The 16643-nt window shown below is 38.0% G+C and overlaps 1 protein-coding gene across 1 annotated transcript in view; it reads right to left on the reverse strand.

Moving 5' to 3' along the window:
- LOC106181604 (uncharacterized) overlaps positions 1-16005 on the reverse strand; it is a 16307-nt gene extending 302 nt beyond the window's left edge. Inside the window, exons 1-17 of the mRNA XM_087001727.1 lie at positions 15563-16005; positions 15261-15384; positions 11562-11710; positions 11306-11401; positions 10914-11073; positions 10698-10743; positions 10035-10193; positions 9853-9908; positions 9504-9641; positions 9061-9238; positions 8723-8833; positions 8305-8529; positions 7315-7417; positions 1712-1935; positions 1233-1461; positions 791-886; positions 159-335 (exon numbers count right to left, since the gene is read on the reverse strand). Coding sequence (XP_086857853.1) covers positions 159-335; positions 791-886; positions 1233-1461; positions 1712-1935; positions 7315-7417; positions 8305-8529; positions 8723-8833; positions 9061-9238; positions 9504-9641; positions 9853-9908; positions 10035-10193; positions 10698-10743; positions 10914-11073; positions 11306-11401; positions 11562-11710; positions 15261-15384; positions 15563-15677 — 2386 coding nt within the window. The 5' untranslated portion in view covers positions 15678-16005. The remainder of the gene's footprint in view (positions 1-158; positions 336-790; positions 887-1232; positions 1462-1711; positions 1936-7314; positions 7418-8304; positions 8530-8722; positions 8834-9060; positions 9239-9503; positions 9642-9852; positions 9909-10034; positions 10194-10697; positions 10744-10913; positions 11074-11305; positions 11402-11561; positions 11711-15260; positions 15385-15562) is intronic.
- Between the last annotated feature and the right edge of the window lie 638 nt (positions 16006-16643).

Consider the following 16643-nt stretch of genomic DNA (forward strand, 5'->3'; position numbering starts at 1 on the left):
TGTTAATTACATCATTCCTTATTTTCAACTGAAAGGTGTGAAGGCTATTATACAGAAGTGCACTGATCTTGAGTGATCTATTTATAATCAACGGTGAAAACTTTCAAATAATTGATATTTGAAGTTGTGCCATGTCGATCTACTTTGTTATTTATTACCTATGTATGCCCCAGCTGTTCCACCAAAATCATTGTAGACATTGCATCCTGTGATGGTATACCCAGCATCACAGCTGACAGAAACTTGATCACCCTGATTGTCTCCACTGCGCTCTGACATTTTGGTGACACACTCCAGGCCACTTGCTTGACAACAGGCACCAGTCCCAACAGATCCTAGAAACATTCATGTGAAAAATATTCAAAACATTGTCTGAGATCTTGCCTTGACTGATGGCATGATTTAATACTTCATTTTTATTTTAATTTGTGAATATCAAACATGGTTAATGAAGTAAAAGGTAATAGGCAACTGGTATATGTCACTACAGGACCAGATCCAGGATTATTTGAAGGGGGGTCCCAAATGACAGGTCTCAGATGCGAAGCCGATCATCGCCCCTTTGTTGGTGCCCAGAAAAACTTTTGGTAATTTGGTATAGTTAAGAATTTCAAGAGAGGAATAGTTTTGTGACATATTTTTCAGAAACTGAAGGGGGGTTAGGACACCCCTGACCCCCATCTACATCCGCCACTGGACTTCATGTACTAGCATATCAGTAGCTTTTTGTTTTTGCTACTCCATGGGAATTTTTCATTTAAAATGTTGAATATATAGCGCCAAAACTGACCTCCGTTTTCCCCATCATTTTGTGCTATACACGATGAAGTATTCATATCAGGGAAAGATCCATCAAAGGTCATTCTGTAAGCAAGGCAAGCGCAACCTAAAATGGACAAAGCATGGGTGATAACATCATGTAGTTGCGTACAGACACCTGTAATATTTTTTATTCATTTTTTATTGAAAGTTTAAATGTTTGCTCAAGAGGAACTTGATGTTAGTCAATTTATTATTTTTTTTCTGAAGTGTCCATTACATCAAAATGCATGCCAGATAACAATAAAAACTAATATGAAAAAGAACAGATAAAAAGACTATAAAAATTGTTTGTTAACAATTGCACTGTATCTCATTTAAGTGCTAGTGTAAAGATAGCTGTTCTGTCACCTTTCTGTAATTTAAAGTGAGCATTTGTAAGTACCATTTATGGTTCTGGTGTTTAGACTTACCTGTTGGTACTTCGCCTGAGGGGCAAGGAATTGATATTTGTTCATTATCGCCGGTGCCCGAAGTTTGTGCTGGGGGGTAGGAGCACTGCAGGTCCACAGGTAGTTTACAGCAGCGGGCAATGGCTTGGACAGGGGCAGTGGAACCGGCACTGTTGATAGCCTTGCAAAAGCGTTCTTTGGTTGAGGAATCCCGCCCAAACCTTTCACCATCTCTATATTCTGATTTATCCTGCAATATTACATAACATTATATTGATTTTTTATGGTAAAGGGGTATGTTAACTGGGAATTGAATAAAACAGGCATATCTTTCTTTTAATTATTCACCTTATATTATCATTAATATGTTTTACTCTTATTTTTGTAGTTACAGTAAAAGCTAAACTAAAGATGTTCTGGTAATATATATTACTTTAATCTTTGTCAGACAAAGGCAATTTACTGAAAAATGGACAAAATATTTTCTAAATAATACTCACAATAGTTCTTGAGGAACATCCTGTCATGATTTCACCATCATCACATGGAACTGTCACAGTTTCCCCGTTACCAACTCCGGATTGTGCAGACCATCTGTTCACACAGCTCAGTCCTGACCCTGCTTGCAAGCTGACATTTGCACCTTCCTTTCCAACTGTGACCATCTTCTCCAGAACTGTCTCTCCATTGTGCAACACCTTTATGGTGTAGTCCCCCATGAAGGCTGGAGCATAGGAAAGGATTATATAGTCCAGGGATGGTTACACATTTTCAAACTTATAGGATCTATACTCTCATCACTAAAAGTGACTGTTATATATAGCTTATAAATACAAAAGATGCCATAAATAATGATAATAATGCCTTCATGATTAACTTGTGTAAGAAGTAACTATAAGCCTCTTGAGTTATCTAGACAAAATAAACATTTTAGGCCTATGTGTACAAAATCAAGACACATTATAATTTGAATAGTCTTCTGTTTTATTGTACCACCAGCGTTAGCGCTGGCGGTACACATGGTTTCGGTCTCGTCCGGATCGTTCCGCCGGCTCCGCCGGCTCCGCCGGCTCCGCCGGACGGCTACCGTTACCGCTTCTCCTCCTAGACGGTAAGGCCCCCCATACCCATCTCATGGATTTAGGTCACCTATAATCTCAACTCGTTCCACGTAAAATTTGGGCTTTGTCGGTATTGGGGTCTGGGTGTGGCACTCATTGCAATGCACCCTTGTCCAAAAATGGCAAAATTAAATGCTAATTATCTACCCTACGGAAGGAGTTACGGGAAAAATTTCTACAGACGGCTTTCCAAAAGTCATATGTGTAGATTTCAAATATACCCTCGGATTTGACCTTCGACCTTTACTTCAAGGTCAAATGGGCCAAAATTTTCAAAAAAATGAAATTTTTTACGAAAAAAAAATTTTTTGCCCTGTTATTCAGACACCACACAGACTTAACCAATAATATTATTGGAAAGTGTTACCCTTCAGGTCATCTTTCATCTCCGTGAATTTGGGGTCAATCGGTGCATTTTCACAGGAGTAGCGGCCATAAGATACCGAAACTGAAAACTGTCTCTAATTCGGGAACCGTTAATGCTAGAGACCCATTCTTTTTTGCATTTTGTAGAGCATGTAAAGCCCAACACTGGAGGTGGTCTCGGTTTTTTTGTATTCCATACGGTTTTCGAGTTACGCTGTATCAAAAAGTACATATTGGTGGTGAAAGGAAAATGTACGGAAGCCCACTGGTGCCATATGTAGAAAAAAAAATTATCTCGAAATTTCGAGATACTATTTTGAAATTTGAACAAAAAAATTTACCACCAGCGTTAGCGCTGGCGGTACACATGGTTTCGGTCCCGTCCGGTCCGTTCCGCCGGCTCCGCCGCCATGTTACCGTTACCGCTTCTCCTCTTAGACGGTAAGGGCCCCCGTACCCATCTCATGGATTTAGGTCACCTATAATCTCAACTCGTTCCACGTAAAATTTGGGCTTTGTCGGTATTGGGGTCTGGGTGTGGCACTCATTGCAATGCACCCTTGTCTAAAAATGGCAAAATTAAATGCTAATTATCTACCCTACAGAAGGAGTTACGGGAAAAATTTCTATAGACGGCTTTCCAAAAGTCATATGTGTAGATTTCAAATATACCCTCGGATTTGACCTTTGACCTTTACTTCAAGGTCAAATGGGTCAAAATTTTCAAAAAAATGAAATTTTTTACGAAAAAAAATTTTTTTGCCCTGTTATTCAGACGCCACACAGACTTAACCAATAATATTATTGGAAAGTGTTACCCTTCAGGTCATCTTTCATCTCCGTGAATTTGGGGTCAATCGGTGCATTTTCACAGGAGTAGCGGCCATAAGATACCGAAACTGAAAACTGTCTCTAATTCGGGAACCGTTAATGCTAGAGACCCATTCTTTTTTGCATTTTGTAGAGCATGTAAAGCCCAACACTGGAAGTGGTCTCGGTTTTTTTGTATTCCATACGGTTTTCGAGTTACGCTGTATCAGAAAGTACATATTGGTGGTGAAAGGAAAATGTACGGAAGCCGACTGGTGCCATATGTAGAAAAAAAAATTATCTCGAAATTTCGAGATACTATTTTGAAATTTGAACAAAAAAAATTTTTATCTCGAAATTTCGAGATAGCATTTTGAAATTTGAACAAAAAAAAAATTATCTCGAAATTTCGAGATAGCATTTTGATATTTGAGCAAAAAAATTTATCTCGAAATTTCGAGATAGTATTTTGAAATTTGAACAAAAAAAATGCTATCTCGAAATTTCGAGATAATTTTTTTTTTTCAACATATGGCACCAGTCGGCTTCCGTAAAAATGTGCAGTACGGTAATGGATAATAAATTTTGAACTCCGGAAAAATAAAACATAATGCTTGGCAAAGCAGACAACTTGTGGTCAAAAATGACATTATTTTATCAAATTTAAACTTCTGCAACTTCAGAGAACCTCCCATTTCAAGAACTTTGACCAAAATGACCTTTTCTTTATTTTAATTAATTTTTTCTGTAGGAAATTTATGGCACATTATGGTAACTCCAAAATTATAACATTTAGTCCCTTATATCTCCAAAACTGGCAGAGATAGGTCCATAGTTACTATTGAAGTTGAATAGGAAGTCATATACTGGCAATCTTACTGTGACCTTGACATTGACCTTTGACCTACTTTTCACCATGAACTGAACTTTGCAAATTTTGCTTCCCTTTTATCTCCAAAACTGGCAGAGATAGGTCCATAGTTACTATTGAAGTTGAATAGGAAGTCATATACTGGCAATCTTACTGTGACCTTGAAATTGACCTTTGACCTACTTATCACCATGAACTGAACTTTGCAAATTTTGCTTCCCTTTTATCTCCAAAACTGGCAGAGATAGGTCCATAGTTACTATTGAACTTGAATAGGAAGTCATATACTGGCAATTTTACTGTGACCTTGAAATTGACCTTTGACCTACTTTTCACCTTGAACTGAACTTTGCAAAATTTGCTTCCCTTTTATCTCCAAAACTGGCAGAGATAGGTCCATAGTTACTATTGAACTTGCATAGGAAGTCATATACTGGCAATTTTACTGTGACCTTGAAATTGACCTTTGACCTTCTTTTCACCATGAACTGAACTTTGCAAATTTTGCTTCCCTTTTATCTCCAAAACTGGCAGAGATAGGTCCATAGTTACTATTGAAGTTGAATAGGAAGTCATATACTGGCAATCTGAATGTGACCTTGAAATTGACCTTTGACCTACTTTTCACCATGAACTGAACTTTGCAAATTTTGCTTCCCTTTTATCTCCAAAACTGGCAGAGATAGGTCCATAGTTACTATTGAAGTTGAATAGGAAGTCATATACTGGCAATCTTACTGTGACCTTGAAATTGACCTTTGACCTACTTATCACCATGAACTGAACTTTGCAAATTTTGCTTCCCTTTTATCTCCAAAACTGGCAGAGATAGGTCCATAGTTACTATTGAACTTGAATAGGAAGTCATATACTGGCAATTTTACTGTGACCTTGAAATTGACCTTTGACCTACTTTTCACCTTGAACTGAACTTTGCAAAATTTGCTTCCCTTTTATCTCCAAAACTGGCAGAGATAGGTCCATAGTTACTATTGAACTTGCATAGGAAGTCATATACTGGCAATTTTACTGTGACCTTGAAATTGACCTTTGACCTTCTTTTCACCATGAACTGAACTTTGCAAATTTTGCTTCCCTTTTATCTCCAAAACTGGCAGAGATAGGTCCATAGTTACTATTGAAGTTGAATAGGAAGTCATATACTGGCAATCTAAATGTGACCTTGAAATTGACCTTTGACCTACTTATCACCATGAACTGAACTTTGCAAATTTTGCTTCCCTTTTATCTCCAAAACTGGCAGAGATAGGTCCATAGTTACTATTGAACTTGAATAGGAAGTCATATACTGGCAATTTTACTGTGACCTTGAAATTGACCTTTGACCTACTTTTCACCTTGAACTGAACTTTGCAAAATTTGCTTCCCTTTTATCTCCAAAACTGGCAGAGATAGGTCCATAGTTACTATTGAACTTGCATAGGAAGTCATATACTGGCAATTTTACTGTGACCTTGAAATTGACCTTTGACCTTCTTTTCACCATGAACTGAACTTTGCAAATTTTGCTTCCCTTTTATCTCCAAAACTGGCAGAGATAGGTCCATAGTTACTATTGAAGTTGAATAGGAAGTCATATACTGGCAATCTGAATGTGACCTTGAAATTGACCTTTGACCTACTTTTCACCATGAACTGAACTTTGCAAATTTTGCTTCCCTTTTATCTCCAAAACTGGCAGAGATAGGTCCATAGTTACTATTGAAGTTGAATAGGAAGTCATATACTGGCAATCTTACTGTGACCTTGAAATTGACCTTTGACCTACTTATCACCATGAACTGAACTTTGCAAATTTTGCTTCCCTTTTATCTCCAAAACTGGCAGAGATAGGTCCATAGTTACTATTGAACTTGAATAGGAAGTCATATACTGGCAATTTTACTGTGACCTTGAAATTGACCTTTGACCTACTTTTCACCTTGAACTGAACTTTGCAAAATTTGCTTCCCTTTTATCTCCAAAACTGGCAGAGATAGGTCCATAGTTACTATTGAACTTGCATAGGAAGTCATATACTGGCAATTTTACTGTGACCTTGAAATTGACCTTTGACCTTCTTTTCACCATGAACTGAACTTTGCAAATTTTGCTTCCCTTTTATCTCCAAAACTGGCAGAGATAGGTCCATAGTTACTATTGAAGTTGAATAGGAAGTCATATACTGGCAATCTAAATGTGACCTTGAAATTGACCTTTGACCTACTTTTCACCATGAACTGAACTTTGCAAATTTTGCTTCCCTTTTATCTCCAAAACTGGCAGAGATAGGTCCATAGTTACTATTGAAGTTGAATAGGAAGTCATATACTGGCAATCTTACTGTGACCTTGAAATTGACCTTTGACCTACTTTTCACCATGAACTGAACTTTGCAAATTTTGCTTCCCTTTTATCTCCAAAACTGGCAGAGATAGGTCCATAGTTACTATTGAAGTTGGATAGGAAGTCATATACTGGCAATTTACTGTGACCTTGAAATTGACCTTTGACCTACCTTACAATGAACTTAACTTTGATTGCACCATTTTTAGTTATATATATTTTTTGCATATTTTGAAAATTCTTGTTGATTGCATTTTTACAGCTTGTCAAGCACAAGACTGGTGGCTGCACCCCTTATTTTGTGTATGTGGGGGTCTATACGAATGCGCTTGCTCCAGCTGGTGGTACAATATTCGGAGGCGGTATCGCCTCTCTGATCCTCTAGTATTTATTGAGTGAAGTGAACCTAGTTTGTGCCGCCCCCCCCCCCCCCCGCCCCCCCAAATTTGGCAAATTACTGATTCACCAGTCCTGTGCTTCTTTATACACAGATCTAGAAAGAAACCTGTATTGCCCTCTTTAATCATGTAATTTATATTGAGAAAGTGAGAGGCAAATCAGAGAAATGAAAAAAAAAAACTAGTCTTACCCCTTACTGCCATGGTACTCAACTGGGAAGTCGGCTTGATAACTTTGTTAGTTCGCAATGTCTTCCTTAAAAGGTTTTGAACCCTGATCCCTGCATCATTCAACTGAATCAAAAAAAGAGAATTGATTAAATTACATTGGGTGATTAAAAAAGAAAAGAACCCAAACTTTAGAAGTATTAAGTATAGAGAAGATAGAATTATAATGTCCTAATTAAATCTAATGGTACAAATTGTAACAAAGTTGCTTTCATTTTTACAATTTGTTAACAGCACTGATACCCCAAGTAAAAAATGCTGTCCAGCGTATTTAGGCTACCCGCTCATATTGACTGATACAGTGGAAAACTATCATCAGAAGAAGAGGGGGGGGGGGCACAATTCACTACTAGTACCAGTATCTGACTAAGTGGCTGGATAAAACGTTGAGGCATATACGGTTTTCCGTAGTAGTAGTAGTAGTAGTATCACATTCAACAAGCAGAAAAGCACTCCGACTGAGCAACTTTCACCAAGACAAATAATTAAGTCATAATTAATTTATTAATTTATGGATCATCACCAAAGTTTGATCCTTTCTTCCTTAGAACATATCTGAACTATCCTGAAAATTTAATGAAATTGGCCCCTTCTAATCCTGAAAATTTTATTATTAGTTGATTAATGAATTAATCAATGGACCGTCACCAAAATCTAAGCATTTCTTTCTTGGCCCATTTGTGACCTATCCTGTAAATAACATCAAAATGTGTACATTATTAATTGACAAATTAATTTCTTAATTAATCAATGGATCATCACTTTTAAAAATGTAATCAATCCTCCTTGGGCCATCTGTACCATATCCCGAAAATTTTATCAAAATCTGTTCCTTACTAATGATGTACACAGACAAACTCACAAACCCACTAACGATAACAAATATACATAACCACGGCACCGGCAAATTGTCGTAGGTAATAATACTATTCAGCTGCAACAGAAAACATTACCTGGAAATCATTACCAAGCCCCCCTGCCAGATTTGTGTAATTCTTCCTCATATTTTCGTCATCGTGCCACAGCCATATTATGATTCCTTCCACCGCATGGTGACTGTACAGGTACGTCAGCACATCTGTATAGTAGTCTCCTCTGTCGTTTATATCGACAGCCGGTGTGTCCAGCTCCGTGATCCAAACTGGGAGACCAGTCGTGGCTAGTTTGTCAAGGTTTACCTTGGGATACAATGAAAAATAATTGAAAATCGTGTCTTTAATCAAATCAAAACATGTGTCGGTTTGCAATATGGAAAAATCAGTTTTGTTGCAAGGAATTCCTGAAACATAAATGTTAAAAGAAGGAATCTGTCGTACATTTTTCAATGCATGGAAATCATCACAAGTGAGGCTGGTGAGATATTTTCAATACCTTAATCCTTAGAATGTCTGGGTATCCAGTGTTTTTAAGATGGCCTTGTGTTCCAATACCATACAGAGGAAGACCTTTAGCCTTGTATTGCTCTGCCATGTCAACAAGGGCCTGGAAATTCAGGAAATAAGTCAGTGGCATATATCATCATAAACTAAACAAGAGCTTTCTGGACAGTGAAGCCCAGAAATCCGTGTGTTTTAGTGGACAATAACACACTAAAATGACCATGGGTCTACACTTACTAGAAAAAATTTTAAATATCTTTTTAAAAGTCCAAACAAATGGCCTCTATTAAATTACTCGAGATCATACCAAATGTTGATTTTTGTACTTACGTCCGTAGAAGCTCCTCCGTTTATTACGTTAAACTCGTTAAAAAACAGTTTCACGTCAGAGTCAATGACAGAGATATTCTGAAACATTTTCTCTGTAAGGAACCTGTCTCCAGTTTTTTGTTCGTACCAGTCTCCGTGTCCAGCGATGAATTCATTGTTTACATCCCAGTGGGCCAATCTATGTATACGAAATGTTTTCCATAAAAGTTAAAAATGTTAAAAGGCAGAGAATTTTTTTTAAGAATCAATTATTTTCTCCAAATGAGACACCTTATGAACACTTTAGTGTTCAACAATATTTTCACCATAAAATAAACTAAGCATCATGACACAATTCCAAATAAGGTGAATAGAACCTACGTCTGATTGCATATAAAATAGTTAACTTAAAAATGTCTCGAGAAAAATGTAACTATTAACAAGAGTGAAATCTAAACGCTTACCTCCCTTTAAATGCCTGAACGACCCCCTTTAACCGGTCGTCCACATGTTTTTTAACTTCTTCTGCTGACTTGTCTTTCAGCCACTCTGGAACATTTTTCGGAACACCCCAAAAAACATTGTGTCCTCGTATTTCTTTGCTGGAAGAGTTCAGAAAAAGTTAGCCACACCAATTAGTGGAACTAAGATATTCATAATCATCATCGATGAAATCTAATGACAACACTGTAATGTCAATGTCTTCCATTTAAATAGAGAAAAATGTAAGAAAATGTATGTAAGACATTTATTGAAATAACACTACTATCAGTCCAGTACCTCGATCAAACGATATCAGATATTCATCCTTACCCCTTTTCCACAAGCCAATCAACCGTTTGATTGGGTTTTTCGTAGTCCAGCAAATCCTTGCAATAAAAAAAAAAATCACTGTATATAGTGACCGATTGCAGAATTGAACATTTGCTTTTGGTAATTTTCGTTAAAATTGTTTCAATTTTAACAGACTATATTTTTTAACTTCTTTTTCGTACCTCTTCCCGTTGCATTAACCTCCATTTCAAAGCGTTGGCTATCGTGATCCACTCAAACGTCTCGCTCACAAATTCACGGTACTTATTGTCGTTTTCATCAAGAATCCTGTCTGCCTTGACCATTGCCCCGATTGGAAATTTGCTTCTTACTTGATCTACCTGCAAGTGAAAATGACCTCCAAATTTTTAAGAAAAAAAAAATTTTGTTTAGTTTTTTTTCGTTGTTAATAAAGATATCATTATGATTAACTTGTATGCAGGCTGCTGGATTAGTTGCCTTATAAAACTAGGTGTTGTCAATGGGTAGCCATGGCATATCCTCGCACCCAGGGGCTCCATCTCCAATGTCACAGTCTGGGTAATGTTTATTGATAATAAACATCAGCAATTTTTTCTTGTGTGGCTATTTAATTTAAGTATCGATGAAATTATTTTTATGTGAAAAGATAGTATCATAAAACCCCACGGACAGTCCCATCCCCAGTCAAACTATAATTCCTAAGGACCCATGCAGCACGATGCATTCCTGATGACAGGTCTATCAATCCCCGTCGATTCAACTTCCTCACCCAAATCTTTGGCAAATAAAACGGACCTGCGGACGTGCAAAAGTATCCACGGATGGGCGGGATAACATGATAACAAGAAAAATCCTAATCTTACCCTCACTTCTACGTCACTTAATTCGTATTCATCTCCTATGAACACTCTGAAAACAAAATAAATGAATAAATAAATATTCAACAAATTCTTATGAATATTTTTAATACAATATTTGGAAGCTTCTTCGTATCGGGAAACGAAAAGAAGTGTACAATAATTTCCTATTTTACGACCACATTGTCTACTACAATTGATTTCATGTAATAAAAGCCTTACTCGAGGTTAATATCAGCCATTCTGATTTGCTGAATTGTTTCGTTAGCTTCTTCTTTCCAATTATCACTCATTTCTGGAATTAACTTCAGAGAGACGCTGTCAAGTAAGAAGGACACTGACGGGCCCGGGCCTTTGAAATAGATTTTTAAGTCATCTATGTCTGAAAGGATGGATTAAAAAGTTCAGTTATCACTTTAAGTATAAAATCATAGTTCATTAATTGACGTAACGGTGCATTGTTTTATACATGGACGGGAAAGAAGAAATTGATTTTCACATCACAGAGCTAGACAGAATTTATTTGTCTGTCTTTTCTTGCACACATGGGTAAATATGGCATTAATTTACACAACTATTTATACCGAGGTTTAGTGACAAATGACCGACTTTACCTTTCTCAGGTGCCCTGAACACGCCTCCAAGTTTCTTCCAACCTTCTGCCGTTGTCATATAAGGGCCATTGCCGATTTTTCTACTTTCTTTTGTTCCTTTAAATCAGAAAATGGTTGCACAATTAAGAGATAAAAATGCAAGCGTTGTCTATGTAATGTATTGCAATAGCAAACGCAATGAACGTCACAACTAACACACTTGTATCTGTACATGAACGATGTGATCAGATGACCAGTTGCATTAATAACAACTTACCATCTGTGTAGGCGATCTTTGTAAACAGCTCTAATCTAGTATGAACCGACCCCTCTTCGTCAGTCAGCAGCTTGACATAGGATTCGGCCCCATAGAAAGCATTCCTAGTAACATTTACTGTTTGATGTGGTCCAGCACTTTCATCTGTCCTGTGTTAGCATTTAAAAAATATACAGAATAAACGGGTGGCAATAAACCGCACGGCATTGATCCGATACTGAAATAAATATAGCGCTAGACATGCCACACAAGTCCTTCTTACGAAAATTCGAGTTCGCATACAGCCTTTTTTTTTTTTTTTTTTTTTTTTTAGGTTCCTCTCGTCTGGCTGGGCGTAGCTAGATCGCAGGGAACGAATCAAGTAATTGGTGATTGCAAGGAGTGCGCTTGAAGAAAATGCGTGAAAAGTACGTGAGAAGCACAAGCTCCGCACGTCAGAGGTATCTGCTGCGCCTGACGGGATTTTGCAAGTGTCCCGCGTGCCCCGTGCATTCTAAGTACAAGCATCGTGCACTACGTACGTTATCCGTACTAAGAGTACGAGCAACGCAAGGGAAACGCAAGGGCAACGCAAGTGAACATAGGGCAGTCTTGCTGACTTCCTACGGTTGTTGCTCGTCCTTTGCATGCGAGTATTGCGTGTTGAGATGTTTTTGGGAGGGTTAAAGAACAGTGCATGTTTAAGGAGATCAATATATCCGCAGCACTGGTCAAAGATGTTGTCTTTTAAAGCATTTTTCAAACTAGAAATCCGAGGCTGAAAAGGATGCTTTTTCGTGCAAGCTCCTCCTTTTAAACCCACGGTCCATGCTCAAGGAGTGACCACTACTCACTCAACATGCACGAGCTCCGGTGGTCTACACGGTGGGCGCGTGGAAGTGTGGAGTGAGCACGGAGTGAGCAAGAAATAAGTACGTGTATCGTGTGCCTTAACCACGTGCATCGCACGAATCGTAGCCACCCAATCGCAGTGGGGAAAAAAGAATTTACTCGCGTGTCCCGTACGACAGGCAAACGTGTTCCATTTTTTATTTTATTTTATTTTTATTTTATTTTATTTTATTTTATTTTATTTTTATTATTATTATTATTTTTTTTTTTTTTTTTTTTTTTTTTTTTTTTTTTGAGATTTCGTAGACCGCACGCAGCGGCTGTTGATCATGTCGAAAATTTTCCACGTGGTGTCTACGCGGTGTCTAAAAGCCGCACGATGGACGCGCTCCTCACGCACGAAATCCCAAGTTTTCCCCATTTTTTTGGTCCGTAGATCACACGTAGCAGCCGTACGTTGGGTTGTGCCCCAGGCTTAAGTACATACGGAGGATGTTGGACATGTCTAGGAAATTCTACGAATTCTTGGCGAACAGCGAAACGCAAGTGTAACTTGCTCACCTCGCAAGGAGTTTGCAAGGAGTTAGCAATTAAGATGTGCGATTTTTAAGGTACCATGGGGAAAAAAGCGTGATCTCAGACGCACGTCGCAAGCAATGAAGGAGCTTGTGCCCTTGCGTGTTGAATACGGCGCACACCCTCTCAACTTGCGAACAAAATCTAACGCACGGAGGGAGTGCGTCACAAGTGCGACACCCCCACTAAAATCATCTAGATCAACAAGTTTCTTTACATATTCAACGCCTTACACGCACTTTATCCTAAGAAATACGGAAATAATAATCGCAAGCAATCGCAACAGCTGACGCTCTTAGTGTTATGGCATATGTCTTTCAGGTGACGGTGTATCATCTCACACGAACGAAGCCAGTTTCTGTATTTAACGACTAGTCAGCCAAGCTGGCAAATACACATGAAGATACACTTAGACATCTAGTCCTAACTAATCGCACATGCTGATTTTTTAATTTGGCCTGCCTTTTAATCAATTAAATTTTAAGTTAAACAAACAAGATTCGCATAAACATTGCGATATACTGTATATGAAAAAATATTCGTGAAAACAAACCGATGATGGTGACTTTCATAATCAACCTGTCGTTTTTATCATATGAAGCTCCTTACTGAATCTTAAGTAAAACAAAAATACGATTTCTCACTTACGAGGCGAACGACGCATTCATGAATAAAAATCAGTAAAAATTCAATAACCTTTGTAAAAACAATCCGATCATGCTGATTTTTGCACTGATTCCTGCATTCTACATTTTATTGAGTAAATTAAAGGAAAACAAATTACCTTTTGGCAGTTATAAGGTGAACAAATGTGTAAGACAGAGGAAAGGGACGGCGACAGTGAAGGCAAATGGACAGAAACAAGTTATCAGAACATTTACTTAAAATTAAACTGACTCTTTCGAGTTAAATTTCTCACTACCAGCGCTCTCGCATTTATTATTACCTCCGCCAAGGAAGTTATGATTTCACCCCTGTCTGTCTTTCTGTCTGTTTGTCATCAACATAACTCCAAAAGTTATGGACCGGTTTTGATGAAATTTTCAGGGCAGGTGGGAAATGGGTTAACTTAGCAGTGATTAGTTTTTGGTGGTGATCCGGATCAATAATCAATCAATAATCAATAATAATAAAAAATCGCTGCCTTGGCGGAGGTCTGCGTTCTCGGAGTGCTTTTCTAGTTGTAGTAAGGGTTAATACGCCGCTTTCACATTTATCGCCTACTATGCGGATGTAATATATCTGTTTCGGTTTTGGCAAGTTCTTCACATTTTCATTTTTCACAAGGGCATAGGCCTAACATAACTGATCATTAATATTAAATATTAAATGCTGGCATATAGTAATCACGAAGTGGTATAAGCAGAAACGCAGTTGTAAACAAAAACATACAGTAGTTGACAGTCTACTTGTCAGTCTCAGTGCAAAAATACTTAGTAAAAATTAAAAATTCTATAGACCTCGTGTCAAAGATTGCAAGTTAATGACTTCTCCTTTCGGTATTACTTAAAGTAGCCTCTATTAAATTACCCTGTCATTCAGGGCCCCGTAACATGTCGCTTTCAGCAGATATTTCACATGCACTGTCTCCCAGTGACATAACCCTCTTTACGTCTTTTGGTCAATTTATACGTTTATAATTTTCCATCCTTGATTGCTTCTTATACAGGTTTTGGGTTTGTAAAGTCACTTAGGCAGGTACTAAGCTTTTCTAATAAAAGCCAATGCTCAGTATTCAGTAGTGGATATTACAGTTGTTTAGGCCTACTTATTGGCTCACACTTATGGATATTATAATACTAATGAATTTTGTATGACTACATTTATGTAGAACTTATAATTACTTTGTTTCGAATAAAAATGTTCTCTATGCAGTATATACACAGCTATACGATCACTCTATCATCATAGAGACACTGCGGAGGCACTGCAAATCTAACTATTAAACCGCGTGGTATAGTTTTAACCAAATTTACAAATAGGCGTTTAAAGCTAAAAACAGTTCTATGTCATTTAAGGATGTCTTTTTAAAGATCCTAGAACCCCATGTTATTTACGGTTCTGCGAGAAAAATACAAGGGCCACAGATTGATTTTTCACTAGATATTCACAGATGTCTTTAGATAAAGAGACGGCCATTCTGTTCTCTGAGAAATGAGGAAAGTGTGCCTATAATATCTGCCATCCTGCTAGAGGGTACGAGAAAAACAAGTATACGTGTTTTTAATTAAAAAGAAAAAGCTAACAATTTTTCTGTCTACACAATGTTTAAGCTACATCAAATGCACATACCTGTTTTCCACTTTCAATGCATATATTCCTCCGTGACTGTCTTGTGCACGTGCCATGTCGCAATTTGTACAGTCCCAAAACGCCGTGTACCCTTCCTCTTCGAATCCGCCATGCTGTATGAGTTCTTCAGCAAAAATATATGCATGCATAAAAACTAACACAACTAATGTACGAACAATTGTCATGTTTTCAGCTTTGAATGGGAGCACAATTCTAGTAACTGTGTAGCTCAGAGCTTGAGTGAGAGTTACATGTATATTTTATTCTTTAATACACGCAGAGAGAGAGGAGTGATTACTTACGTTGTGATATCCTGATCCCGATTTGTGATTGGCTAACTCGGGGAGAGGGGAAGGCTGAGGCGTAGAGAGTGATTTCACGACAATTGGCCGATTTAGAATTTTGCTGAAAGGTCATTCCTAAACTTTTTACAAGAGTGGATGATACCGATTTAAAAATAACTTGAGGAAACAAGATGGAACTTCAAGGAATCTTAATAACCTTTATAAATACTAGAGATGTTATGTGGCCGTGGCGAAATACGTTGTATTCAATTTTAGGGGTGTTTATCTGTGAAATGTAAGTACTTTTTCTCGGTATGTGTGTCAAATCATACACTGTCACCTGCACGCGACGCATGCCTGCAACACCTGTCTCGCTGACGCTCAAGGTGGCATCTCAAACCTATCACAAATTAGCGAAACCAAATTTACAAACACCTGTGCACAGGTGCGGGCACAGTGGTGTGATGATAACTGATTTGGACTGGGCTCGGTCAGTTAACGTGTAATTTAACTAAGTATTACTATGTATTGACAGGGAATCTCTTCTACTCAGCTTACACAGTCACCGTTTGAATCAGCAGACGTCGCGTTTTAAGTACCTGAGGCGTTACTGAAGAACCTTCTCGGACATTTATTTAGTCCACTTCCAAGACCTATACAATTAAGAAGTTTTTGGCTAGTTTTTAAAGAATCTGAGTCTGTAGCATCAATCGTAGACAAGTTAAAGCAATATATGAAGGCTTAGTCTACCAAAATTAGTTCATTTTCCAACTATCTCGAAGGGGAAGGGACGCAACGATGAAAATACTGTTTCGCTTTGTTTGGCAGCTCTATTACTCGGCTGCATGTACTGTAAATACTGCACAGACATTGAACTACTTCTTGGTTGTGGCATGTTTCGGACGTTAAACTGCATTTTTAGAGAGAAGGGAGAGTAGGGGGTACATCGGGAACTAGGGAACTAGAGAACAGTCAGGGGAGAAGGGCATCGTTCCCTCTGTGTCTCCCTTTCGGGCCCGGGGTTCACCGTCTGTGCTATATTGGAGGAAATTAGGAATTTAAATTGGATGCATTTGACACTTTCTACATGTATAGTTCA

Source organism: Lingula anatina, chromosome 1 (assembly GCF_051362555.1).
Source record: "Lingula anatina isolate TDL-2025a chromosome 1, LinAna3.0, whole genome shotgun sequence".
NCBI classification, from domain to species: domain Eukaryota; kingdom Metazoa; phylum Brachiopoda; class Lingulata; order Lingulida; family Lingulidae; genus Lingula; species Lingula anatina.